The sequence below is a fragment of the Amblyraja radiata genome, chromosome 6 (assembly GCF_010909765.2).
Source record: "Amblyraja radiata isolate CabotCenter1 chromosome 6, sAmbRad1.1.pri, whole genome shotgun sequence".
In the NCBI taxonomy this organism is placed as follows: Eukaryota; Metazoa; Chordata; class Chondrichthyes; order Rajiformes; family Rajidae; genus Amblyraja; species Amblyraja radiata.
In genome coordinates this window covers 83,664,078-83,690,875 of record NC_045961.1, presented here as the reverse complement: position 1 = coordinate 83,690,875, position 26,798 = coordinate 83,664,078, and the positions used below count along the sequence as shown (strand labels likewise).

Sequence of the window (26,798 nt, the reverse complement as noted above, 5' to 3'; positions counted from 1 at the left end):
TTCAGGGTCTCGACCCAAAACATTACCCATTCCCTCTCTCCAGACATGCTGTCTGTCCTGCTGAGTTACTGCAGCTTTTTGTGTCTATCTTCGGTTTAAACCAGCATCTGCAGTTCCTTCTTACACAAGTTCCACAGATAGCAGTCTCTTTTTGAATTTTCAATGAGAATTTAAGACAATATAATGCGGTTTTCTCATCAAGCAAATCACGAACATAAATTAATTCAGGCAAGTCAGACATGAACTGAACTCAAGAAGCTGTTGCGTAGATTGGAAGAGAGTTATACAGCACGGAAACAGCCAACCCAACACATCTAAGCTGACCAAGGTGCCTTCCTGAGTCAGTCCAATTTGCCTGTTTGGGAATTTTTTCCTTCCCCTGTACCTGTTCAAATACCTTTTAAATGCTGTAATTGTATCCACCTCTACCACTTCTTCTGGCAGCTCACTCCATACACCAACCACCCTCTGCATGAAAAACATGCCCCTCAGGTCCACCTCAAATCTTTCCCCTTTCACCTATGACCTCTTATTTTAAACTCCCCTACCCTGGGTTAAAGGTTGTTACCATCCGCTTATCTATGCGCCTTATGATTTTACAAATAATATATTTTCTAGTACAGATCCCACATGATGTAGAGTAATGCAGTTGGCTGGAGATCAACCCCAACCATATTGCACAATGAACTGAATTCTCCACCATGCTACAGACTAAATGCTGCTAAATGGGATTAATATATATGGTGCTTGATGGTCATCATGGATGTGATGGGCCAAAAGACTGTGGCTGTGCTGTATGACTCTGTGGCACAGTTCTTCAAATGCTGAACAGGACTCTCATCTGGCCTTCGCCACAAGATCAGTGCTATTCTCTCGATCAGCAGATGAGCAAATATGCAATTTAGAAAGCTTTCAGTGTGATTCAGCATGGGCTGCAAGTTTCATGGGCAAAAGTAAAAGTCCAGGGTAGTGAAAAAACTGGGTATTAGATATTTGATGGACAAAATGAATGGGCAATGAAGACTGCATCTACTCAGTTAGAAAACGTAACTGATACATGTAGGGAGCCAGACAACATAGAAGAACATAGCACAGGAGTAAGCATTCAGCACAATTAGTCCATGCTGCTGCTTATCCTCGATTCAAGCCTCTCCCTATCCCACCTCTTCAAACGTATCCTTCTATTCATTTCTATTTTACTTACATTTCCTTAATTATGCATTTTCTTTACCTCAATAGCCTTGTAAAAGCGAGTTTCATGTATCACTACATAGCAAACATTTACCCGTGTTCATTGGATTTAGGAGTAGCTACATACTTATGATCTCTTGTCTAGGATTCCTCCACAAGCTGACATTTTTCTCCAAAATAGTCCCATTGAAGCATTTCAGAATATTAGCCCCATCTCTCACGTATAGGATTATTGAGAACTAGTTTGTCAGTTTCTGTAGAGATGGGCTTGACTGTCTGGAGTTGGAAGGAGATGCATAGCTTCATCACAATTGTGTACTTTCAATACTTATACTCAAAAGCATTCCAGTGCCTTTGAAACTTCGTAGAGGAAATGGATGGCCTACTCCTGTTTCTGTGGTCGCTGGAATCACACATTTAGATTTTACCTGCAGCATTGAGTTGACAAGAACTAGATATGGGAAAGTCAACAGGACAATTCTGCCACAGAATTCCCATCAACTCTCACTGTCCATCATAATCAAGGTCAAGTAGGGGCTCCCAAACCACTTCAGCTGGAAGTGATATCAGGTCAGCTGCATAACATATTTAAGTTCCTTGATGGTAAAAGTCTGACAAGATATATAACTGGTGGGTGGCCTATTGCAAACAAATCTCAACCTGTACCTAAACTGGAGTTTAACCTTGTGATTTATCCTTGATGATTAATCTTTGAGAACATGGACTGCAAACAAATAAAGCATTGCCTGACCAGCACTGATCTCCTTCTCTAATGAAGCTGAAATGCTTACTCACTACACCAAAAGTAGGAATGAATCCTGAAATGAGTCCTTTCAAATAAAATATTTGATCTCAATCTTCATGATACACTTTATCAAACAGCTTTTAACATTCATTGCATTTTTAAAATAAATATATTTAATCCCTGAAAGAACGGCCATCGGTTTCTGATACATAACTCACCTTTTACAAGCTTAAAGTCTGACCTTTTCAACATATAGCATTAATTAAATATTAATTTTATATTCTGGGAAATTGACCCATTCCCAATGTTAGATCAAATGGCTTCTAATTATCTCTCATCCTCCCTTTCTTTTTGCACCGTAACATGTACCTTAGCACAACTTCCTCATCCAAGATTTTGCAACTTTCCGTTCTGCAAATGACCCCTCAGAGGTGGAACTACCAAAAGACATTCTGCAGCTCTTTCCTCTTCCTCAAATACTTAAACAAGTTTGTCCGTCACATTTGATTCCTGTACCTTCCAATTAAATGTCCACAATTCCCATGAACATTTCTAACAAGGCTAAAATGCCTGACTTAGTTTCCAAAAGAAATAAAAGAAAGAGAAGTATGATGGTTTTTTAAAATATGGTGAGAGACTGAAACCGGTTGATATTCCATGGGACCTGGGTGTCCTTGTATCTTTGAAAGATAAAATGCAGGTATTACGAGCAAAGATGTCTAATTGCAATGATGAAGGGCCCTGATGAAACAACTGGAATATTGTGTGGAGATTGTAAGAAAGGAGGATGTAACTACATTAGAGGAAGTGCAGCAATTATTTACCGGATTGATTCATGGAATATGAGATAAAACAGACATAGCCTACAAGTTCAAAAGACTGAGAGAGGGTCTCTTGGAAATGTACAAAATTCTGATAAAAGATTGACATAGATGACGTTTGACCCACTGGCTGAGGCCCTAGAATCAGCGGTTTCGGATCAAAGTATAGTTTATACTTTTCAGGTTTAAGATGGAAAATTTGTTTGCAACCAGAGGGTAATTAATCTTTGGGATTTTGTACCAAAGAGGAATGAGAAAGCCCTGTTTCTGAGTATATTCAAGAAGGAAGTGATTGATATATTTATGGATATTAAGAGAATCAAAGGGTTTTACAGAGTTGGTGCACAAAGTAACAATGAGGTGAAACACCAACCATGATATTTCTTATCATCTCACTCCTAAATAACCAAACATATTTCCAACAACTATGCACCCTTGCTCTAGTCAGAAGAAATACATAACCCAATTAATCCTTTTCAGAATTACTGATGTCTCAATGACATCCAACATTCATTTTTCTTGACTCCAGTGAATGTGGATCAAACTCCTCTCGTGTGTTAACCGCCTCATCCTTGGAATCAATCCTGTGAATCTGCACCACGCCACCTCCAAGATGTTTCATCTTGGGCACGAAGATCAAAGTGGAACATCTCAGTTTACAGAGCACAGTTCAAACATGATATTTTCCCCAAATTAGTGATCGACATTTAGAACAAAAGGAATTTTGGCCAGGTGAAATAAACCAGCAGAATGACAGGTTTAAGGCCTTTATGTAATGTAGGAATTTGGGATCATTTTTAGTACAGCTAATCAACAAGATCACAGTGACATTTTCATGTAAGTTCATAATTTAATTTGCGTGGAGCTTTATCAATTTAGATTGCAATGCGTGAAACTTATAAAAGGAAAATTAGCCCTCCGCAGAATTGGTGCTCATATAACCTTGGTAACAATAGAACCGGTGGATTTACAATTATAGTAACTGTTGGCCTATAAATACTTCTGCCTGAATATGAAGTCAATTCACATTTTAAAGGTAGAATAATTAACCCTAAGGAATTGCACAAATGTTTAGTAAATTTGAATGCTATTTTTCCCTCAAATGCCATGATTTTGTAATCAGTAAACTACATTATTTCGAATTATAATATAAGGAATATAAATTAAGCAAAAGCCTACAGATTATACATTGGAACACCGCATAACAAACCCTTAGTATCTAGGAGTATTTCACTGCTATGCAAATGTCATTTATTATAGTTTGCATTGGAAAATAGTATTAATGATTGACAACTCGCAGGGCATGGGATGAAATTTAAAAAAAAGCGGAATAAACCTTTTCTTTAAAAAAAGGAAAACCTCTGGGATTAACAATGACAAAAAAATATTTAGGGAATGAGGGAAGAAGCCAACTATAAGGAGTTTTTCATAGTACAAATATTGCAGATCTACCTTCATATGTAGACAAACGCACCATGCCTTCCTCATTAATAAAGATATTTTTTAAATATCCAATGTAAAAGTATATTCCAGCACTCAACATTGACTGACTTTCCCAAGTATATTTCTAATCACTATAAATGCAGCAACATAGCCCCCTCAGTGATTCAGTGGATCTGGAGCCTGTAAGAGTTCTAACCATTACAGTTCAGGTCAACATTGGAGGGTGTTAGCATTTTTACAATATGCTAAGAGATAGGTGTAATTTCCAACTGGTGAAATTGATTATTCCTGCGACATTAGGTTGACATTAGAACGAATACTAGAGAAATCTAATATTTGTTATGCTATTCTAGGAAGCTGAATCCTGTAGCATTGCATCACAAATTCAGTTTGTTCTCATCCTGATCACATTATTGCCTAAAGTACCTTTTAACTTTAAATATCTGTATGACTAACAGAAGATTAACTCTGCTGCAATAGCTGCAGAGAAAGAAAAAATGTGGATAAATTACACCAAAACAGACAATTTATTGGCAGAAAGTGCAACTTCAAACCTGAAACAAAGCAGAAAAGAGGACCTTAGGCATGTGAAAAAAAAACATTTCTCCTTCATTGCTCTTAAATTATAGTGGGACTAGAAATTAGTCCTCCAAGAATGGTTTATCAATTCAAATATCAATTACTGCCCTATTGTTATTGGTTTGCATGACAAATCTGCATCTGACTATATCATGGTAAAATAAAAATATGCATAATGCTAATTTATCAAAAACAAAGGTTTTTGGGATTAGATGAATTTAAATTATATTACTATCATAAAGCTGGTTAAAGTGTGGCATATAACGTGTTTGAAACACTGCAAATCACTGTTTCAAACTGTTAGTTTTAACAGCGCCCAACAGGTTTTACACATAATTCTCTTTCCAATCTCCTTTCTGATCAAAACATAAATTACCTTCTACTTTTCATCCGTGCATTGAGTTTTAAATATATCTCACCAAGTCGATTGTTCTGATAAGGGGTGAATCTCAAACAATGTAAAGCTCTGCTGTCTCTACATTAAATTATTACAAGTTCCGTTCCCCAATCACTCTCAGCAATTTACCCTAACTCTTATTTAATGCAATGCTCCATTTTTTATTCTTCTTGTTTCCAATTCCATCATGCTCTAACTTTAGCCTCTTGCTCATTCCAAACTTGCTCTACCTGGGGCTCCCAATCCATATGCTCTGTAATTTGCTCCCTAACCTTCTATCCCCACTTCTCTCCTCCTTTAAGACTCTGTAAAACCTCTTTGACGCTAATATCACTCTGGTTTAGCATCAATCTTTGATATTGCTCCTGTAAAACAGCGTAGAATGTTATTCTTTTGCTGCACTAATCGCAATATTTAAATAGGAGTAATGCTTATTAACCGCAATATTTCTTATTTTCTATTGCAATTGACACAGATAAAAATGCTTCTAAAACAAATGCATTAGATGCATCACCAACAGTGGGTGACTTCCATCTTTAAAAAATGCTATGTTGATTTATGTTTGAGTAGTGTAATAGATTTGCTGTTCAGGTATAGCATTTTACCTCAATAAATGACCTACCATTGCAGTTGCTGCTGCAGCAGCTGCCTGAGCTACTGCCACAGCCTGGTTGGCCTGATGCTGAGCTGCCTTTATTTTGGCTTGTAAGTGCGCAGGGGGATGGAAGTATTTGCACTTCTCTCTTGAGCATCGACCTTTGATATAATCCATGCAGACAGTTACGGTGTTGTCATTGGTTTCCACCATTGTGCTGTCTGCAGGGTGAGCAAAACGGCAGTCAGTCTCACCCCGAGTGCAGTTCCCTCGTTGAAACTCCCTGCACACCTGCCAGAAAGAATAAAGTTGCACTGTGCTTAGATTAATGGAGTTGGTTAACATTTAAGCATCTTAGAGCTAAGAAACGATACTTTACTGTACAACCAAGGGTGAACATGAAAAAAAATCATTCATACATACAAAAATTATACAGTGCTGAAATATTTAATTGTATGTATTTACACTATATTGACAATAAAGTGTATTATTATTATTAAATATATCACTGGAACTAAAGTTGCCATGTTTCAGAGAACTCTGATTTTATGTGAACATTACCCTCTTCAAGTATATACTGTTCAGTGTAACAACTGCAAGAAATCCATGCGAACCTTTTATTAAGGCAAATTAAGTTCATTAATTTAGCAATCATTATTACTTTTGAAGACAACATTTCAGAGCAACTGTACTATATGTATTTAGTTTGGCAGGATCAATGTATAATTAATTCAGTTTAGATTCTAATGATCTGGTTGCGATCTGATTAAAATCTAAATTTGTTTTGTGTTGCTAAATCTGAAGATATTAAAAAAATAGATTGAGAAACATCTAAAGAAGGTACAGTAAAAATATGGAAATTAGTAAAATGGTTATTTGCCTATACAGCTTGCTGATAAGTAGCACATTTTACTCGTTCTTCTAATCTTGAAATGGGAAGATAAATAATATTAGATTAAATGTTTTTTAATCATCCAGCAGTTCAGTAACTACATATTTTTAATCATTCATCAGTTCAGTAACTACATATGTCACATATTGAGTCACATGGAGGTTTTAGATTTGAGTTTGCAGAGTGTCCCAAGATTGCCAATTTCACCTGGAATCAGCTTTGCGTAGAGACATACAGTTATAAAATTCCTGGAAACAAATTCTATTAATAATCAGTCAGAGATTGCTCTCTTGATCTCTATGGCATAACTGTTATTGGAAAGCATACACTTGGGTTTGGAGAGTACAAAATCTGCAAATGACACTTGCAATTTTGCTACAATCAAACTACAGGATGAGGATGTGCTTCATACAACCCACACATGCATAATCATTTCAATTTTTGACATTTCCTCCTTCAATTTCCTAAACATGTTTTAAAATAACTGGTTTAAGAAGGTACTGCAGGAAAATCGAAGGTAGACAAAAGTGCTGGAGAAACTCAGCGGGTGCAGCAGCATCAATGGAGCGAAGGAAATAGGCAACGATTCGGGCCAAAACCCTTCTTCAGACTGGAGTCTGAAGGAGGGTTTCGGCCCGAAATGTTGCCTATTTCCTTCGCTCCATAGATGCTGCTGCACCCGCTGAGTTTCTCCAACACTTTTGTCTACCTTATGTTTTTAAATAATTCTGAGACAGCACCTTACCTACTTCCTGGACACTCAGGTCAATGATTCTAAATGTAAATACAACAACCTCACTCCATGCTCAATTCTGTTGAAGGGTCGTAGATCTGAAACCGTAACTGATTCTCATTTTACAGATGCTACTGACCTGCACATTCCACCATTTTCCATTATTCTCCCAGTCCTTCCACCTCTGCTGCATTTGCTCTGATGATGAGAAATTCCGCACAGGTGCATCTGAGATGCTATTCTTCTTCCCAAACCAACAATAGTGGACAAATTCCTTGACTGTGTTTCCGCTATTTCCACACCCGTGCTCGCCACCCCCTCACTCTGAACGGAACAAGAGCAGAAATCCTCTGGTCCTTTTCCTCCACCCTACCAGCCTCCACAATCAATCCTTTGCAATTTCCACCAGGTCCAACATGGTTCCATCACCAGACACAAATTTCCCTCCCTTCTGTGCATTCTCAATGGATCACACATTTTATCACTCCTTGGTCCTTTCACCTCTTTTTTTTTCAATTAACTAGCTTCTAGCTGAAGTCGCAGTTCATAGATTTGAATGTAGCTCCTCTCCTTTTTTTCAACTCCCATTACAATCATACAAGCCTGCAAAGGGACTCCCCCCTCTTTCTTTGCATTCTGCACAAACATAGAAACATAGAAATTAGGTGCAGGAGTAGGCCATTCGGCCCTTCGAGCCTGCACCGCCATTCAATATGATCATGGCTGATCATCCAACTCAGTATCCCGTACCTGCCTTCTCTCCATACCCTCTGATCCCTTTAGTCACAAGGGCCACATCTAACTCCCTCTTAAATATCAGATTCAGATTCAATTTTAATTGTCATTGTCAGTGTACAGTACAGAGACAACGAAATGCATTTAGCATCTCCCTGGAAGAGCGACATAGCAAATGATTTGAATAAATAATAATAAGTGATAATAAGTGTCCGGGGGGTGGGGGGGTGATTGGCAGTCACCGAGGTACTTGTTGAGTAGAGTGACAGCCGCCGGGAAGAAGCTGTTCCTGGACCTGCTGGTTCGGCAACGGAGAGACCTGTAGCGCCTCCCGGATGGTAGGAGGGTAAACAGTCCATGGTTGGGGTGAGAGCAGTCCTTGGCGATGCTGAGCGCCCTCCGCAGACAACGCTTGCTTTGGACAGACTCAATGGAGGGGAGTGAGGAACCGGTGATGCGTTGGGCAATTTTCACCACCCTCTGCAATGCCTTCCGTTCGGAGACAGAGCAGTTGCCATACCATACTGTGATGCAGTTGGTAAGGATGCTCTCGATGGTGCAGCGGTAGAAGTTCACCAGGATCTGAGGAGACAGATGGATCTTCTTCAGTCTCCTCAGGAAGAAGAGACGCTGGTGAGCCTTCTTGGTCAGAGTTGAGGTATTGTGGGTCCAAGAGAGGTCATCGGAGATGTTGACTCCCAGGAACCTGAAGCTAGAAACACGTTCCACCTCCGTCCCGTTAATGTGGATGGGGGTGTGTGTGCCGCCCCTGGACATCCTGAAGTCTACAATGAGCTCCTTGGTCTTCTTGGAGTTAAGGGCCAGGTTGTTGTCAGCGCACCATGCTGCTAAGTGCTGGACCTCCTCCCTGTAGGCCGACATCGTTGTTGCTGATGAGGCCAATCACCGTTGTATCATCTGCATACTTGATGATGGTGTTAGTACCATGTACAGGTGTGCAGTCATAGGTGAAGAGGGAGTAGAGGAGGGGGCTCAGCACACAGCCCTGTGGAACGCCGGTGTTCAGGGTGAGGGTTGAAGAGGTGTGCTTGTCTAACCTAACAGACTGGGGTCTGTTGGTTAGAAAGTCCAGTATCCAGTTGCAGAGGGAGGGGTCGATGCCCAGGTTACCGAGTTTGGTGATCAGTTTTGATGGTATAATGGTGTTGAATGCTGAGCTGTAATCGATGAACAGCATTCTTACGTAAGTGTCTCTGTTGTCGAGGTGGGAGAGGGCGGAGTGAAGTGCCGTTGAGATGGCATCCTCTGTACTCCTGTTCTTGCGGTAGGCAAACTGATAGGGATCCAGTGTGGGGGGTAGGCAGCTTTTGAGGTGTGCCAGGACCAGCCTCTCGAAGCACTTGGTGATGATGGGGGTAAGTGCAACTGGGCGGAAGTCGTTGAGGCTTGCCGCAGTGGAGTGTTTTGGCACTGGCACGATGGAGGTGGTTTTAAGGCACGTGGGGACAACTGCTTGGGCAAGTGACAGGTTGAAGATGTCAGTCCAGACGTCTGTCAGCTGCGCAGCACAGGCCCTGAGCACGCGCCCGGGGATGCCGTCAGGGCCAGCAGCTTTACGTGCATTAGTCCTACTCAGTGCCACGAATACGTCGTAGGGGGTGAGTGTGAGGTGTTGGTGATCGGCAGGTAGCACAGCCTTGATGGCTGTCTCTAGATTGTCCCTGTCGAAGCGGCCATAGAAGTGGTTAAGCTCCTCAAGGAAGGAGGCGTCGCTGGATGTGGGGGTGGTGTTGGAGGGTCTGTAGTCCGTGATGGCCTGGATGCCTTGCCACATGCGTCGGGGGTCGGAGTTGTTGTTGAAGTGCTCCTCAATCCTGAGCTTATGGCAGTGCTTGGCCTTCTTGATGCCCCTCTTCAGGTTAGCCCTGGCTGAACTGTAGGCTCGAGCATCGCCTGACCTGAAAGCGGTGTCCCGTGCTTTCAGCAGTAGCCTGACCTCGCTGTTCATCCATGGCTTCTGATTTGGGAATATGGTCACCATTTGAGGGAGGTGACACTATTGATGGTGGAGTTTATAAAGTCCAGAACAGAGGATGTGTAGGAATCAATGTCCGTGTGGGAGTCAAGGGTGGCCTGGGCTGCAAACGCCTTCCAGTCAGTGTTTCCAAAACACTGCTGAAGTGTGAAGTCCGCTTCCTCTGACCAGACTTTAACTGTCCTCACAGTTGGTTTAACCCGTCTGATGAGTGGGGAGTACTTATGGAGCAGGAACAATGAGACGTGATCAGACTGACCAAGGTGGGGGAGGGGGATGGCTTTGTAAGCTTCAGCCATGTTGGTGTAGACTTTGTCCAGTGTCTTGTCTACTCTAGTGGGGAAGGAGACATGTTGGTGGAATTTGGGGAGTACAGTCTTCAGGTTAGAGTGATTGAAGTCACCCGCAACAATGAAGGCTGCCTCGGGGTTGTGCGTCTGTTGATTGCTAATGGCAGTATGCAGCTCTTTCATTGCAAGCTTGGCATTAGCATCAGGAGGGATATAGGCTGCAGTCACAACAGTGGAGGTGAACTCTCTGGGCAGATAGAACGGTCTGCATCTAACCAAGAGGAACTCAAGGTTAGATGCATCATCAAGGTTAGATGCATATGGCCAATGAACTGGCGTCAACTACCTTCTGTGGCAGAGAGTTCCAGAGATTCACCACTCTCTGTGTGAAAAATGTTTTTCTCGTCTCGGTCCTAAAGGATTTCCCCTCTATCCTTAAGCTGTGACCCCTTGTCCTGGACTTCCCCAACATCGGGAACAATCTTCCTGCATCTAGCCTATTCAACCCCTTAAGAATTTTGTAAGTTTCTATAAGATCCCCCCTCAATCTCCTAAATTCTAGCGAGTATAAGCCAAGTCTATCCAGTCTTTCTTCATATGAAAGTCCTGACATCCCAGGAATCAGTCTGGTGAACGTTCTCTGCATTCCCTCTATGGCAATAATGTCCTTCCACAGATTTGGAAGACCATAGTCTACTTCCAACAATTTCTGTAATGTTATAAAGGATAAAAGAAAGATCAACCAGAATTAGGTTACATTTATATTTCAATGCTGAATTCAATTAACATCATGACATTACCTCTAATCGGTCTGTTCTCATGTGCTTCTGCACATTTCCTGGTCCTGCAACTGACATAGGTGGGCTTCCAGGGACAAGGACAGGGGGATTAGAGAGCATTTCTGTTGGAACTAATCCGACATTGTGAGGCATGGGTGCCAGGAAAGGGCTAAAACTAAAAGCATGATTATTTAATCCTGCGCCATGATTCATTGGAAATGTGGCCTGTGGAGAAAAATGAGCATGTTTACAAAATCATATTAAAAAGAGACCAAGTTGCACACAGAATAAAATACAGCTTTGTAAAATATTTCTCTTGAATAAACCCAAGAGTTAGAATTATTTCTAGATAAAGTATGTTATTAATAGTTTCAAGAAAATAAACTCTAGAAGTTAACATAAGGCTCGCTATGAAAAATGAAACAATGATGGTATTACGTTCAACATAAAAATAATTGAATCTGACAGTTGGAACATTTTAACTTAGTAATAAATACATCATGATATCCCAAACAGAGATGAGCCATGAGATTTCCAAGACCAAGTAACTAAATGCTTATGATTCCAATACGGTACTATTGGGAAAAGGTAAAATGGAGGGCATTTCAACTACTCTGGACAAACACGTCAGCTTCCTTCATCAAATAATTTAGTTTCCCCCCCAAAGTATTAAACAGGACTAATAAAAATAACAAGAAGTTAGAGAACAGCTCGCCAACTATTGAAGGCCCTCAACTTGACAAAGCAAGGATGAGTAATGTTTTGCTTAGATTCTGATATTGTGCAAGTGTAAAATATTTGGATATTTATACATTTCTTGAAGTAAATATATTAAAAAAGATATTACTATTCATACATTTTCTACCAGATGAATAACATATAATGGGAAGCTGGTAGAAGATATAATAGTAATCTCAAGAAAAACCGTCAGAATATGAAATGAATTGGACTAGCGGGTCTTCCCAATGTCTTGTCTGCAGGTAGAGTAACTGCTTCTAGACCTGCATTAGTGTTACAATAATCACAAGGTGTATGAATACAACTTAAGGACAATTCCCTTTATACTTTTACTCTGCTAATTCTGTGTATTCACAACTGGGATCTAAACATGATGGGGAAAATGGTAATTGGATTAAGGTTGCACCACAAGTAGGTTCCTCCCCCCATAGCATCCTTTTAATTCTTGAAGCTGTTGCTTTAAATACATATATACTTACAACTGGTTGAATCTGTGCACCTGGCATCATGAATTGCATCTGCTGTGCTAGCATAGCTGCAGTTGTTTTCTGTTGTATGAGATTGTTACGTCCATTAATTTCTAACTGCGTTTTTAAATGCATTGGTGGATGAAGGTACTTGCAGTTCTCTCTTGTGCATCGACCCTGTTAGATGAAATAAAGGTTCAGAAACCTTTTTAAAAAGACACTCAGCATATTTATTTATAAATTCCAATATTATATTCGACCAACAAGTATCTGAACTTTATTCAAATCGAGTGCAAGTATTTATCGGATGATAATACAATAAAAACAACTGAACAGTTGTTGAATAAGCTAGATTTCAATCATTTTACAATTTAATCCTGTGTACTTTTCGATGATACTTTTAATTGAGTTTTGTGAACCATCTTATTCAAAATCTGGAGAAATAATTGAGCAAATTTCTGAAATCATAAGTTAAATAGATATGTAAAATTCTCAGCGTTTTTGCGTCTGGTTTTCGAGGAAATAGGTTTCAAAAGCAAAATGACACACACACACACTGTTTTAAAAGTATATCGATATGATTTAAGAACACAACAAGCCAGGCATCGTGGTAAATATACCTCCATCTTAAAGCACCTAAAAAATGTGCCCCAGAATATTGATTTCTGCACCATGCGTCACTGGCCATGCAAACTACGTCTGCTCAAATCTCTCAAAAATTCCATTGCGAAAATAATCTATACATGTACAACTTCACTGGTGAGTTAGTGTCACTCTGCAAAGCTTTATTTAATTGCTTCTTGTAGAGACAAAGATCAGGCCATTTTCGCTGCAGCAGTTCAGACATATTGGCCCTTGATATATTTTCCCCAAAAATAAGTGTGATATCCAAAGCTCCTTAAATTAGAAAAATAATTAGACATCTTTATGAAAAAATAGACTAAGTGGGACCCGTTGGGTCCCATGTTCACACGGGAGGGCTGGTCCCCCGACGCAATATTCCACCTCTCTACCATTTCCAATATTGGTGGCCAGTGGGGGGGGGGGGGGGGGGGGGGAAGCTTTCTGGAGCGCTAGTATGGGTGTTGTGGGCCAAAGGGACTGGTTCCAGAGGGCTAGTATGGACATTGTGGGCCAAATGGATTTTTGGACTGGCAGCTCAGTCACTCAGGCCTGGTGGGCTGGCAGCTCAGTGACTCAGGCGTGATGGGCTGGCAGCTCAGTCACTCATGCCTGGTGGGCTGGCAGCTCAGTCACTCAAGCCTGGTGGGCTGGCAGCTCAGTCACTCAGGCCTGGTGGGCTGGCAGCTCAGTCACTCTGGGCTGGTGGGCTGGCAGCTCAGAAACTGCCAGAAATTCTGCCCAAAACAGGTGAGAGATTGTGAGAGAGAAGGGGGAGAGTATGGATAATCAATTTTAGACATTTTTCATCTTTTTCTACAGATCACAGCAATGAAGGAGGAAAGTCTATCCTGGCCTGGGTCTCACAGGGAGCCAATAATAATACATTTTATTTATGTGCGCCTTTCAAGAGTCTCAAGGACACCTTACAAAAATTTAGCAGGTCGAGGAAAAACATGTAAGGGGAATGAAATAAATAGTAGAGACAAGACTAGTACACAAAGTAAAGACAGAATTCAATTCAAAACACAATATGAGGCAAATTAATGCACAGATGAAAAGGGAGGGGGACGTGGGGCTAAGGATAGGCAGAGGTGAAGAGATGGGTCTTGAGGCGGGACTGGAAGATGGTGAGGGACACGGAATTGCGGATCAGTTGGGGAAGGGAGTTCCAGAGCCTGGGAGCTGCCCTGGAGAAGGCTCTGTCCCCAAAACTGCGGAGGTTGGACTTGTGGATGGAGAGGAGACCGGCTGATGTCGATCTGAGGGACCGTGAGGGTTGGTAGGGGGAGAGGAGGTCAGTGAGATATGGGGGGGCCAGATGGTGGAGGGCTTTGTAGGTGAGGATCAGGATTTTGTAGGTGATCCGGTGGGAGATGGGAAGCCAGTGAAGTTGTTTGAGGACTGGAGTGATGTGATGCCAGGATTTGGTGTGGGTGATGAATCGGGCGGCTGCGTTCTGGACCAGTTGGAGTCGGTTGATGTAGGTGGAGCTGATGCCAAGGAGAAGTGAGTTGCAATAGTCCAGTCGGGAGGAGATGAAGGCATGGATGAGTCTTTCAGCAGCGGGAGGTGTGAGAGAGGGTCTGAGTTTGACGATGTTGCGGAGATGAAAGAAGGAGGTTTTAATGACATGGCGGATGTGAGGCTCAAGGGAGAGGGTGGAATCAAAGATCACGCCAAGGTTGCGGGCCTGGGGAGATGGGGAGACAGTGGTGCCGTCGATGGTGAGAGTGGGGTTATTGATTTTGCTGAGTGTGGCTTTGGAGCCTATGAGGAGGAATTCTGTCTTATCGCTGTTGAGTTTGAGGAAGTTATGTTGCATCCAGGTTTTTATAGCTGACAAACAGGAGTTGATATGGGAGAGGGGGGGGGGGGTGTTGTGGGGGGATTTGGTGCCGAGGTAGATCTGGGTGTCATCGGCGTAACAGTGGAAGTCCAGGTTGAAGTGGCGGAGTATCTGACCAAGGGGGAGGATGTAGATGATGAAGAGGAGGGGGCCGAGTACGGAGCCTTAGGGAACGCCTTGAGTGACTGTGGCTGTAACAGAGGTGTGGTTGTGGAGAGAGATGAAGTGGGATCTGTTGGAAAGGTAGGAACGGAGCCAGCTGAGTGCAGAGCCTTCAATGCCGAGGTCTTTGAGTCTGGTGAGCAGGATGTTATGGTTCACTGTATCGAAGGCTGCGCTCAGGTCGAGGAGGATGAGGATGTTGAGGGAACCAGTGTCAGCAGAGGTGAGGAGGTCGGGAGAAAAATACTGGGGTGAGGTTTAATACTTGCAGGGGGAATACTTACTGATAGGCCAAAGGGACCCCTCCTGGGCTAGTGCAGGCCTGATGGGCTGAAGGGGCTCTTAAAAAAAAAAAGTCTGAGTGAAAGGCACTTTTTCTGGACTTTTCCTGGCCTGGCACGGGCCTTTTGGGCAAAAATGCTCCTCTGGGTATTTTTGGCAAAAGGGACTGATTTCTTGGCTAATAGGGGCCTTGTGGGCCGAAATTAGTGGTTTCAGGCAGGCCAAACAACTCATTTAATTTCATTTCCATTTCAATTTCAAGCACAGGGCAGGTGAAACAACTCATTTCATTTCCATTTCCATTTCAAGCACAGGGAAGGCCAAACAACCAATTGCATTTTCATTTCATTTCCATTGCAGTTTCAAGCACAGAGCAGGCCAAACAGCTCATTGCATTTTCATTTCATTTCCATTTCCATTGCAGTTTCAAGCACAGGACAGGCCAAACAGCTCATTACATTTTCATTTCATTTCCATTTCCATTGCAGTTTCAAGAACAGGGCAGGCCAAACAGCTCATTGCATTTTCATTTCATTTCCATTTCCATTGGAGTTTAAAGAACAGGGCAGGCCAAACAACTCATTGCATTTTCAATTCATTTCCAGTTCCATTGCAGTTTCAAGCACAGGGCAGACCAAACAACTCATTGCATTTTCATTTCATTTCCATTTCCATTGCAGTTTCAAGCACTGGGCAGGCCAAACAGCTCATTGCATTTTCATTTCCATTGCAGTTTCAAGCACAGGGCAGGCCATTCAGCACATTGCATTTTCATTTCATTTCCATTTCCATTGCAGTTTCAAGCACAGGGCAGGCCAAACAGATTTCATTTTCATTAAGGGCTAACAAATCATTTATGGTTATGGTCTGAATGCAGGTAGATGGGACTAGGTGAGAATAAGTGTTCGGCACGGAGTAGAAGGGCCGAGATGGCCTGTTTCCGTGCTGTAATGTTATATGGTTATATGTTATTTATTGCAAGTACATTGCAGACTCACTGTTCAGTTGATTCACAGCTTAGAATCACAGTTGTGGTCTCTCCCTCGCGATCTTCCAGAGTGACTGACTCACGTCCCGGCATCCGTGGTTTTATAGTCCTGCCCCCCCACCCCGGAAGGGGCGTTACCGTCATCATGGTGATTGACAGGCAAGAGGACCAATCAGCTGATATCAAATTTTTTTAAACACTCATTACTTTTTTATTTTTCATCGATCGGAAAAATCCTCGGGGCTGCCTCAGGACTGTGAGTAGGATGGCCAAAGATCATAAAGATATAGGGTAGCGTTTTTTCTAAAATCAATATACAGCGCAGACAGGAAGTGGTCAAGATGAGACTTTTAGTTATTATAGATAAACAATTTTTAAAATGCATTTTAACTTTCAATTTTTCTCCTCAAGTTCACTGATATTTCTGAACAGTGAGAAGGTTGCTGGTCAAATGCCATCACAGAGACGTAAACCTCAGCTGAGACTCAATTGCAGTATTTAGATAATACTGTATGTTCGACAGAACAATGCTGTCTTTCACTCTCCCTACACTTTCAAATAGTGGAAGGTGATCCATTGGCACTTCATTGAAGAGGCACTGGAAAGGTATTATCAGTATCCTGGATAACGTTTATTCCTCAAATTACATACATTGGGTAGACAGTCAGAACCTTTTTTCCAGGATGGAAATATCAAATATCACAGGGTTTAGGTTTATTATTGTCACTTGTATCAAGGTATAGTGAAAAGCTTTGTATTGAATGCCATCCAAGCACATCAGATATAGAATAAATAAATATAGCACATTAACTTTAAAGGCATAGCTTTGAGGTGAGAGGGGCAACATTTAAAAGAGATGTGCGGGACAAGTTTTTTTTTTAACACAGAGGGTGTCTGGTACACACTGCAAAGGGTGGAGGCAGATACAATAGTGATGTTTTAGAGGCTTTTGGATAGGCACATGGAGATGCAGGTAATGGACAGATATAAATCATGTGCAGGCAGATAAGAGTTTGTCTTGGCATCATGTTCGGCACAGACATTGTTGTAATCATTATTGAAAACAAAAAAATTATCTGGTAATTTCTACAATTCATTGTGCAGGAACTTATTGTGTAAACGTTGAAAACAGTGTTTCTCATATTATAACAGTGAAATTTTTCAAAAGATTTTCATTGGTTCTAAAGTACTAAAGAAAATCAGGAAAATCAGGAAATATACGATTGCAAGTCTTTCCTTATATATCCATGATGTCTTAGAGCGATACAACATGGAAACAGGCCCTTTGGCCCAACTGGTCCACGTTGACCAAGATACCACCTTCCAAGCTCGTCCAATTAGCTGGTGTTTGGCCACATCCATTGAAACATTTCTTATCCATGTACCTGTCCAAGTATCTTGGTGTCTAAGTTGTTATAGTATCTGCCTCAATTACCTCCTCAGAAGGCTTGTTCCATATGCCCACCATCCTCAGGGTGAAAAAGTTGCTCCTCAGGTTCACCTTCAACATATTCTCTTATTTTTGATTACTCTAACCTGGGTAAAAGATTCTGTGCATTCACTCTATCTATTCCCCTCATGATCCTTATCCTTCAGAATCCTCTTTATTAACTTACCTGCCACAAATGTTAGGCTCCCTGGACTATAGTTCCCAGGCTTTTCCTGGCAGCCCTTCTTCAATAGAGGCACAACATTAGTCACCCATTCGTCATCAGGCACCTCACTCATGTCTAACAATGATTCATATATCTCAGCCAGGGCTACCACAACCTCTTCTCAAACTTCCCACAGCCTCCTCAAATATATCTGATCAGGTTGGTGAGATTTATCGTGATGAAAACAAATCAATTGAAACAATTGAAACAAAGAAGAGGGCCAGAAATTACACAATGGGTAGGGGAGAAGGGCAATAAAATTTAGATGGAGCACCTACTATTAAGGGATCAGCTGGCCTCAAATATTGCATCGCAGGTAATTTTTGTAAACACAAGGTAAATATTGTTAAATAATGCTTGAATGCCTTAATTTGGGAGTTTTTTGATCATTTGATCTGAAAGGGAAACCGACTCAGGATTAGGAATTATACACTGAATGTGTTCAAACTACAATTACATTTTAATGTTTGTGAATGTGGAGCCGGGTTGATCTCGATTTACTGTTACTATAATATTAAAAATACTCATTAAATCTCTTTTTCTAACAAGGACTAATACAATTGCTGCACATTTTGATAAATTGCTTGTTTAAAGTCAAAGATGAGTGAAAAATAGAACAATAATCAACTTGACATTTGCATTTTCAGTAAATCTATCAAATAAGTTGCAGGTTTCATTTGGGAAGGATGTCACAACATGCTGCAACAATCAATCATGAACCCTCGCACATCAGGAAGTTATTGGTTGAGCAAAAGAAAAATCCACAATTGGGAATTTGAGATTCAAAATTAAAAGATACCGGCAAGTTAGTCACCTCCATAAATTAAATGGGATTAACCATTCTAAACCTGCTGTAGCTACAATGTTGGCAATACTTAAAATTTATTACACCAATTGAAATATTTGTGGATAGTTTGAAATAATGAAACTGCCTCAAGTAAATTGTGGTGGTGAGGGAGTTTCTTGAACCTGTTGCAATCTTTCTGATGCAGGTCCTCCTATAGCGAAATAAGGTATTGAGCTCAAGGACTAATGCCTCATTTCTCATTTGGAAACATTGCAGTCTGCAGAACCAAATACTGAGTCTCCAGTTTTGGATAACTTTATCTTTCAGTCCTTTTGTACTATTTGTGCTGCCATTCTGCAACCCCACTCTTCCCTTTCACGTATATTTGGCCTCTTTAGTCCTCGTCGGCCAGACTATATGCCACCACCCAGACTTACAACATTAGCAATACATTACTCAAACAAAGGAGTTCACCTGTCCATTCCACAGCTACATCATTTCATCTTATTACTAACCACCCCCCACCTTCCCTGCTACTGCCACCTGCTTGCTTTCCCTCTCTCTCAGTCCTGATGAATGGTTTTGACTTGAAATGTTAACTGGTTATTCCTTCCACGATGCCTGGCTGGTTGAGTTCTTCCAGCATTTCTGTTCTTGTCTCAGACCCAGTATCTTCAGTTTTATTTGTCTCCCGGGTATGGAGTTGCAGTATTTGGATTCAATTACCACAAAGAAATGGTGGTACAGTTCCAGCTTAGGATGATGGGAACTTGCAGATGGTGATAGTCCCATGTGGCTTCTTGCCTCCTTGCCCTTCTCGGTGGTAGAGCTTGTGGGTTTTGTGGGGCAGTTTGAATGGCCTAGGTGAGTCTGTGAACTGCTTGGGAGGTGTTGCCTAGTCAGGATGAATTTACGTCGTTTTTTGCCATTTAAAATAGCAATCCTAATGTATCAGCATTAAGTGTCATAGATAAACTGGCGTGTGTGAATTGTATGAGACTCTATGAGCAATCCCATTATTTCCATCAGATGAGTATCTTTGTAAATATTCTTGCAATTAATCTGAATAGTAAAACTGTAAATTAGTGCACCGAAATCCATTTTAATGGTGCTAATGAATTAAAATGACTATTAAAAATATATATTTTTACATCACTGTTGACTTATTTACTGAAGGAACTCTGTATCTTCATTAACCTAATCTCTCCAATTGTGATTTGGCATTCAATTTCCTTTAGGAAACATCTGAGAAAATGTATTTCTATTCTAGGTCCTATTCCCAATTGATCATGATATTTGGAGTAACAGGATTGTATGAACGTGGATTCTATATTCCCTAGGAACTACCTGATTGAGACATAAAATAATGGATTTAGAAATAATTAGAAAATGAAACTACCGAAAAGAAAAAGGAGCTTTTAAACATTAAAAGCAAACACACTCAAATTCAGGAAACCTTTCTGTTTTGAGAGCATGCCCTTTAAGAAGTCATATGTGCAAAGTTGATTGTTCTGTTGAGAAGGACAATTAAAATGTATGAATATAGGTAATGGAAAAAAATATTTATTTTTGTTAATGGTCTGATGGTGGACAATCACAGATTCTTTTGAGAAGAAAAGTGCAGGGACAGAATTGTTTTAAGGCAGTCCAGCCCTAAAGTTTCTATTAAAGCAGCAATGACAATGGCCCAGTGTCAGTACCCAGCTGGTTGTTTACAGCAGCTTTCACAGTGATTGTTTTGTGGTAGGGCTGCGCAGATGAGACAGAAGAAAAGTTAGGCATTTCCCAAATACAGTGCTGAAAAACAATAAAGTGAATCAAACAAATCGTTTTCACTTGCATTTTAAATGAAAGATGCTCAGGGTGTCAGAGGTTTGAGGGTGAAGACAGGAGAATGGTGTTAAGAGGGAGAGCTAGATCACCCATGATTGAATGGCAGAGAAGACCCGATGGGCCAAATGGCCTAATTCTGCTCCTATCAATTATGAACTTATGCTGCAGCTACCAAAATGTACTTTTTCTCTCACATTGCTGCTGCCGAACACTCAAAGTATTGATATTATTTTGTGCAGCTCGTAATTGCCAGTTATGAAAAGCAGCTGATGCATCTTGTAGTGGAAGTGACTTTGTTTTGCAGCTGTTGTCGATACAAGCTCTTTGTTTGTGTCGAGGACAGCTGTGTATATAGAATTAGTTATTTTTCCAGTCGCGTATTAACTGAAGTAAACAATTACTGAAACAGAAATTTGGTGTGCTGTGCCTCAAGTAAATTGTCTCGTAAGGTGTCTCCATGAAAAAATATATAATTTTAATTTTTTAGTTTTAGAAGAAACACAACACAAGGATTAGAATTTGTTGAACAAATTTAAAATAACCTGTGACTGAGTTCATATTCCCCTACATGCCCCAATTTTAATTGTTAGTCATGACTCCATTGTAATTAGTTTCACATCTGAATCAGAAAGTTCTGGATTCATATTGGACTCCAGAGATGTATTAATTAAAAAAAATCAAAGGTTGACACTCTACGATCCAGTGATCAGGCTGACCACCTCTTGAAAGAAAGTTATACTGAAGCCCCATCTAATCGCTCGGGGGTTATAAAAGATCTCCACAGACTGCACTGATGAGAGCGGGTGTTATTCCCAATGCTAGTATTTATCTTACAATCAATAAAAATGATCACAATACCATAAAACAGCTTGTGGAAGTCCGAGAGATCTAATTCCTTCCTGCGCCACTAACATTATAACACTGTCAAATCTTCTAAGGTACTTCAATGATTGGGCTTCCATCCCAGGATAGTGAAAGGCACTACATAAATGCAATTTGCATTTCCATAAATGAATAAACACTCAAAATTTAATTGAAGGAAATGTTAGACACAAAATGCTGGAGTAACTCAGCGGGACAGGCAGTATCTCTGGAGAGAAGGAATGGGTGACATTTTGGGTCGAGACCCTTCTTCACACTGATGTCAGGGGAGTGGGCGGGACAGAGGTCGAATGTAGTTGGAGACAGTAAGACTAGGGGGAGAACTTGGAAGGGGGAGGGGGGGGGCGATGGAGAGAGAAAAAACAAGGGCTATTTGAAGTTAGAGAAGTCAACGTTCATACCGCTGGGATGTAAGCTACCCAAGTGAAATTTGAGGTGCTGTTCCTCCAATTTGCACTGGGCCTCACTCTGACAATGGAGGAGGCCCAGGACAGAAAGGTCAGATTGGGAATGGGAGGGGTAGTTAAAGTGCTGAGATACTGGGAGATCAGGTAGGTTGGCGGACTGAGTGGAGGTGTTCAGCGAAACGATCGCCGAGCCTGCGCTTGGTCTCGCTGATGTACAGAAGTTGACACCTGGCACAGTGGATACAGTAGATGAGATTGGAGGAGGTGCAAGTGAACCTCTACCTCACCTGGAAATACTTTTGGGGTCCTTGGATGATCGAGGGAGGAGGTAAAGGGACAGGTGTTGCATCTCCTGCAGTTGCAGGGGAAAGTACCTGGGAAGCGGGTGGTTTGGGTGGGAAGGGACGAGTTGACCAGGGAGTTGCGGAGGGAACAGTCTCTGCGGAAAGCAGATAGGGGTGGAGATGGGAAGATGTGGCCAGTAGTGGGATCCCGTTGGAGGTGGCGAGAGTATTGGAGGATTATATGCTGGATGCGACGGCTGATGGGGTGGAAGGTGAGGACAAGGGGGACTCTGTCCTTGTTGCGAATGGGGGGAGGGGGAGCAAGAGTGGAGCTACGGGATATCGAGGAGACCCTTGTGAGAGCCTCATCTATAATGGAAGAGGGGAATTTCCGTTTGTGTGTTGTCAGCTCTAGAATGGCTGGATCTAGGCTAGGACATACTGACAGGAAAATTCCAGGAAACAACCAGGGCCCACTGCACAGCTGTCTGAGGGGAAAGTAAAGAGGCAAGACAATGTCAAAAAGATTAACCCCACAAACAGTGATACATAAAAGTCAAACGTGACCGCTGCAGTCATTGAGCAAAATAACCAAAGGGTATTAACTACCTCTGGGTAGTTTATATTTCAATGCTAATTACATCAAATTATTAGACAATTTCACAATGTTGTGATATTTATGATGTTTAATTCACATTACTGAGAGAGATGTTTTGCCTTTGAAGAATTATAGAGTAATTTACCAAAACTCTACCTGGATACTAATGGTTAAATAATGAGGAGAGAGTGAACACATTGAGCACATTGAGGTGGTACTCTCTGTAATTTGTAACAAGATAAATAACAGTCAGGGGCTTCTTCCTCTACCATTTAGTAAGATTCTGTCTTGATTTTTATCTCAGCCTAATAATTCATATCAGTTTTTTCCCAAAATAACTAAAAAACTGCATGTATATACCCAGCAACTGGGACTTCACTGCCTGTGGGTTAAGAATTCCTAACGTTCATTATCCTTTGGATGAATTTGTGTTCAACTGTCTTTAGTTTGAAACAGTAACCCTGGTTTTGGACCCCCGGTCAGGAGAAATAATAACCCTGTCAAGTCCCTTAAGAATTATGTACATTTCAATATGATCTGTTTAATCAGTCCTCAAATGTCAAGTCAGATTTCTCCCTCCCCACACCAACAATCAATCTGATGAATCTCAGTTGTGGTCCCTTTATTGCAAGGATATCCTTCCTTAAGCAGATCAGACCATCCCACAAAATTCTAGTCATGATCTCAAATGGCCTCTATGTAATCAGACCAAGAGTTCTCCATTCTTGTGCTTATGTTATTTTACTTTATGAAGGCCAATGTTTATTGCCCTGAACTAATCATTAAACTATGTGAGTATGTGACCCCAAATGCCATCAAATTTCTGCATGGTTTAATCGTAAAATCAAGATGTTAAGTGGAACAGTTAAAGTAGATTAAGAGAATCATTTCCATAGGTGTGGTATCTCACGATTTAGGATCAGTCTCAAATTTGGTGCTAGATTCTTAGAAATGTTTTGTAAATAGCTCCTTCTGCATAGGGTGATAACACTTCCAAAAAATCTAGGTTGATGGTTAATTTTAAATCTGATTGGTAATTTTTTGTTCACCAAAGATCTTAATAAATTTGAGTTTGGCCATGAGATCAGACAGGAATTCACTGTATGGCAAGCTCATGAGACTGAATGGCCTACTTTTTTTAAATTCATGGTTATAAACTTGAAATGGAGGACAAAATAAGACATGGTATCAATCTGCTACTGCTTCAAAATACACAATCTCAATAATGTGTAATTCACAGCTTCTATATTGGGAGTGCGGACTCTGCAACTATCTTTATTGTGCGCCATTAAATTAAAAAATGCAGAAATAGACACACAAATATTGTTTACAAAATGTATTTTCCTGCGTGACTCATGTTAGCGCGAGTAATGTAATTTGCCTAAATGCTAATTTCAGTTGTAATGACTCACTTTCATCAAGCATGATAACTTTTCTCTTCATCTTTTTTATGAATTATCAATTTCCTTTTCCATTTCCTGTGCAGATACGTTAGTAATATTAATCCCCACGTTTGCAGTCTTTAAATAGATCATACTATTTAAAGGAGCAATTAGTTCCACTCCCCCACTATTTTCTCATAGCCCTACAAATCTTTTCAAATATAGATCCAATTTTCTTTTAAAAGTCATTAACAAATCTATTTCCATTAACCTTTCAGTCAGCCTATGAAGTTCGTGCTTGGTAAAGTAATTTCTTTACATCCCTACACTGGTTCTGTTTTAAATTATCTTGAAGATGTACACACATCTTGGGTCTATCCTTTTAGTAAATCTCTGGCTTTCTGACTGTTCAGAGAGAGTGATAGCGATCGGTACAACTCTGGTCACATCACGGTGAAGGAGCGTGTGTGTGGCCCGGACATTGAACTGATGGCTGTCGGTCTCCGCTTATGCTGTGTGCCGCTGTGGTGGCTGTTTATGTTTAATCTTTATCTTGTTTTGTATCTTGTTGATTTTTTGGTATGACTGTATGGTAAATCAAATTTCACTGTACCTTGGCACACGTGACAATAAAGGATCATTGAACCATTAAATCTCTGCATCCTCTCCAAAACATCTTGAATTAGAGACGGCAGCCAAATTGGTCTCTAGTCCAGCTGAGATTTGTCCAGATACTTGTAAAAATTTAACATTATATATCAGAGTGGACAGAGACAGAGTAGACAGCTATCTGCAGAGCCAAAAGAGATGGGGGAGATATTGAACAATTTCTTTTCTTCGGTATTCACCAAGGAGAAGGATATTGAATTATGTGAGGTAAAGGAAACTAGTAGAGTAGCTATGGATACTATGAGTTTCAAAGTAAAAGAAGTACTGACACTTTTGAAAAATATAAAAGTGGATAAGTCTCCAGGTCCTGACAGGATATTCCCTAGGACATTGAGGGAAGTTAGTGTAGAAATAGCCAGGGCTATGACAGAAATATTTCAAATGTCATTAGAAACGGGAATAGTCCCCGAGGATTGGCGTACTGCGCATGTTGTTCCATTGTTTAAAAAGGGTTCTAAGAGTAAACCTAGCAATTATAGGCCTGTTAGTTTGACTTCAGTGGTGGGCAAATTAATGGAAAAGATACTTAGAGATAATATATATAAGCATCTGGATAAACAGGGTCTGATTAGGAACAGTCAGCATGGATTTGTGCCTGGAAGGTCATGTTTGACTAATCTTCTTGAATTTTTTGAAGAGGTTACTAGGGAAATTGACGAGGGTAAAGCAGTGGATGTTGTCTATATGGACTTTAGTAAGGCCTTTGACAAGGTTCCTCATGGAAGGTTGGTTAAGAAGGTTCAACTGTGGGTATAAATGCAGGAGTAGCAAGATGGATTCAACAGTGGCTGAATGGGAGAAGCCAGAGGGTAATGGTGGATGGTTGTTTGTCGGGTTGGAGGCAGGTGACTAGTGGGGTGCCTCAGGGATCGGTGTTGGGTCCTTTGTTGTTTGTCATGTACATCAATGATCTGGATGAAGGTGTGGTAAATTGGATTAATAAGTATGCAGATGATACCAAGATAGGGGGTGTTGTGGATAATGAAGAGGATTTCAAAAGTCTACAGAGTGATTTAGGCCATTTGGAAGAATGGGCTGAAAGATGGCAGATGGAGTTTAATGCTGATAAATGTGAGGTGCTACACCTTGGCAGGACAAATCAAAATAGGACGTACATGGTAAATGGTAGGGAATTGAAGAATACAGTTGAACAGAGGGATCTGGGAATAACCGTGCATAGTTCCTTGAAGGTGGAATCTCATATAGATAGGGTGGTAAAGAAAGCTTTTGGTATGCTAGCCTTTATAAATCAGAGCATTGAGTATAGAAGCTGGGATGTAATGTTAAAATTGTACAAGGCATTGGTGAGACCAAATCTGGAGTATGGTGTACAATTTTGGTCGCCCAATTATAGGAAGGATGTCAACAAAATAGAGAGAGTACAGAGGAGATTTACTAGAATGTTGCCTGGGTTTCAACAACTAAGTTACAGAGAAAGGTTGAATAAGTTAGGTCTTTATTCTCTGGAGCGCAGAAGGTTAAGGGGGGACTTGATAGAGGTCTTTAAAATGATGAGAGGGATAGACAGAGTTGATGTGGATCAGCTTTTCCCTTTGAGAATAGGGAAGATTCAAACAAGAGGACATGACTTCAGAATTAAGGGACAGAAGTTTAGGGGTAACATGAGGGGGAACTTCTTTACTCAGAGAGTGGTAGCGGTGTGGAATGAGCTTCCAGTGGAAGTGGTGGAGGCAGGTTCGTTGGTATCATTTAAAAATAAATTGGATAGGCATATGGATGAGAAGGGAATGGAGGGTTATGGTATGAGTGCAGGCAGGTGGGACTAAGGGAAAAAAATTGTTCGGCACGGACTTGTAGGGCCGAGATGGCCTGTTTCCGTGCTGTAATTGTTATATGGTTATATGGTTATATATATTTTAATTTAAACTTCAATTTCTGAAGCTAAGATTCTTGTACCATATTTTTGTGCATAAATGTGAAACAGTTTGATCAACTTGTCATGTCATGTTTAATGGTTGGTGCATATGAACAGTTTAT

At 40.9% G+C, this 26,798-nt stretch overlaps 1 protein-coding gene across 14 annotated transcripts in view; it reads right to left on the bottom strand.

Moving 5' to 3' along the window:
- mbnl2 (muscleblind like splicing regulator 2) overlaps positions 1–26,798 on the bottom strand; it is a 121,786-nt gene that overhangs the window by 30,590 nt on the left and 64,398 nt on the right. For all 14 annotated transcript variants that reach the window (XR_004412376.1, XR_004412377.1, XM_033023046.1 and 11 more), the window contains exons 3-5: positions 12,414–12,578; positions 11,218–11,421; positions 5,799–6,062 (exon numbers count right to left, since the gene is read on the bottom strand). Coding sequence is in view for 12 of the 14 variants with exons in the window: in XM_033023046.1 (XP_032878937.1) it covers positions 5,799–6,062; positions 11,218–11,421; positions 12,414–12,578 (633 nt within the window). In the remaining 2 variants the exon portion in view is untranslated. The remainder of the gene's footprint in view (positions 1–5,798; positions 6,063–11,217; positions 11,422–12,413; positions 12,579–26,798) is intronic.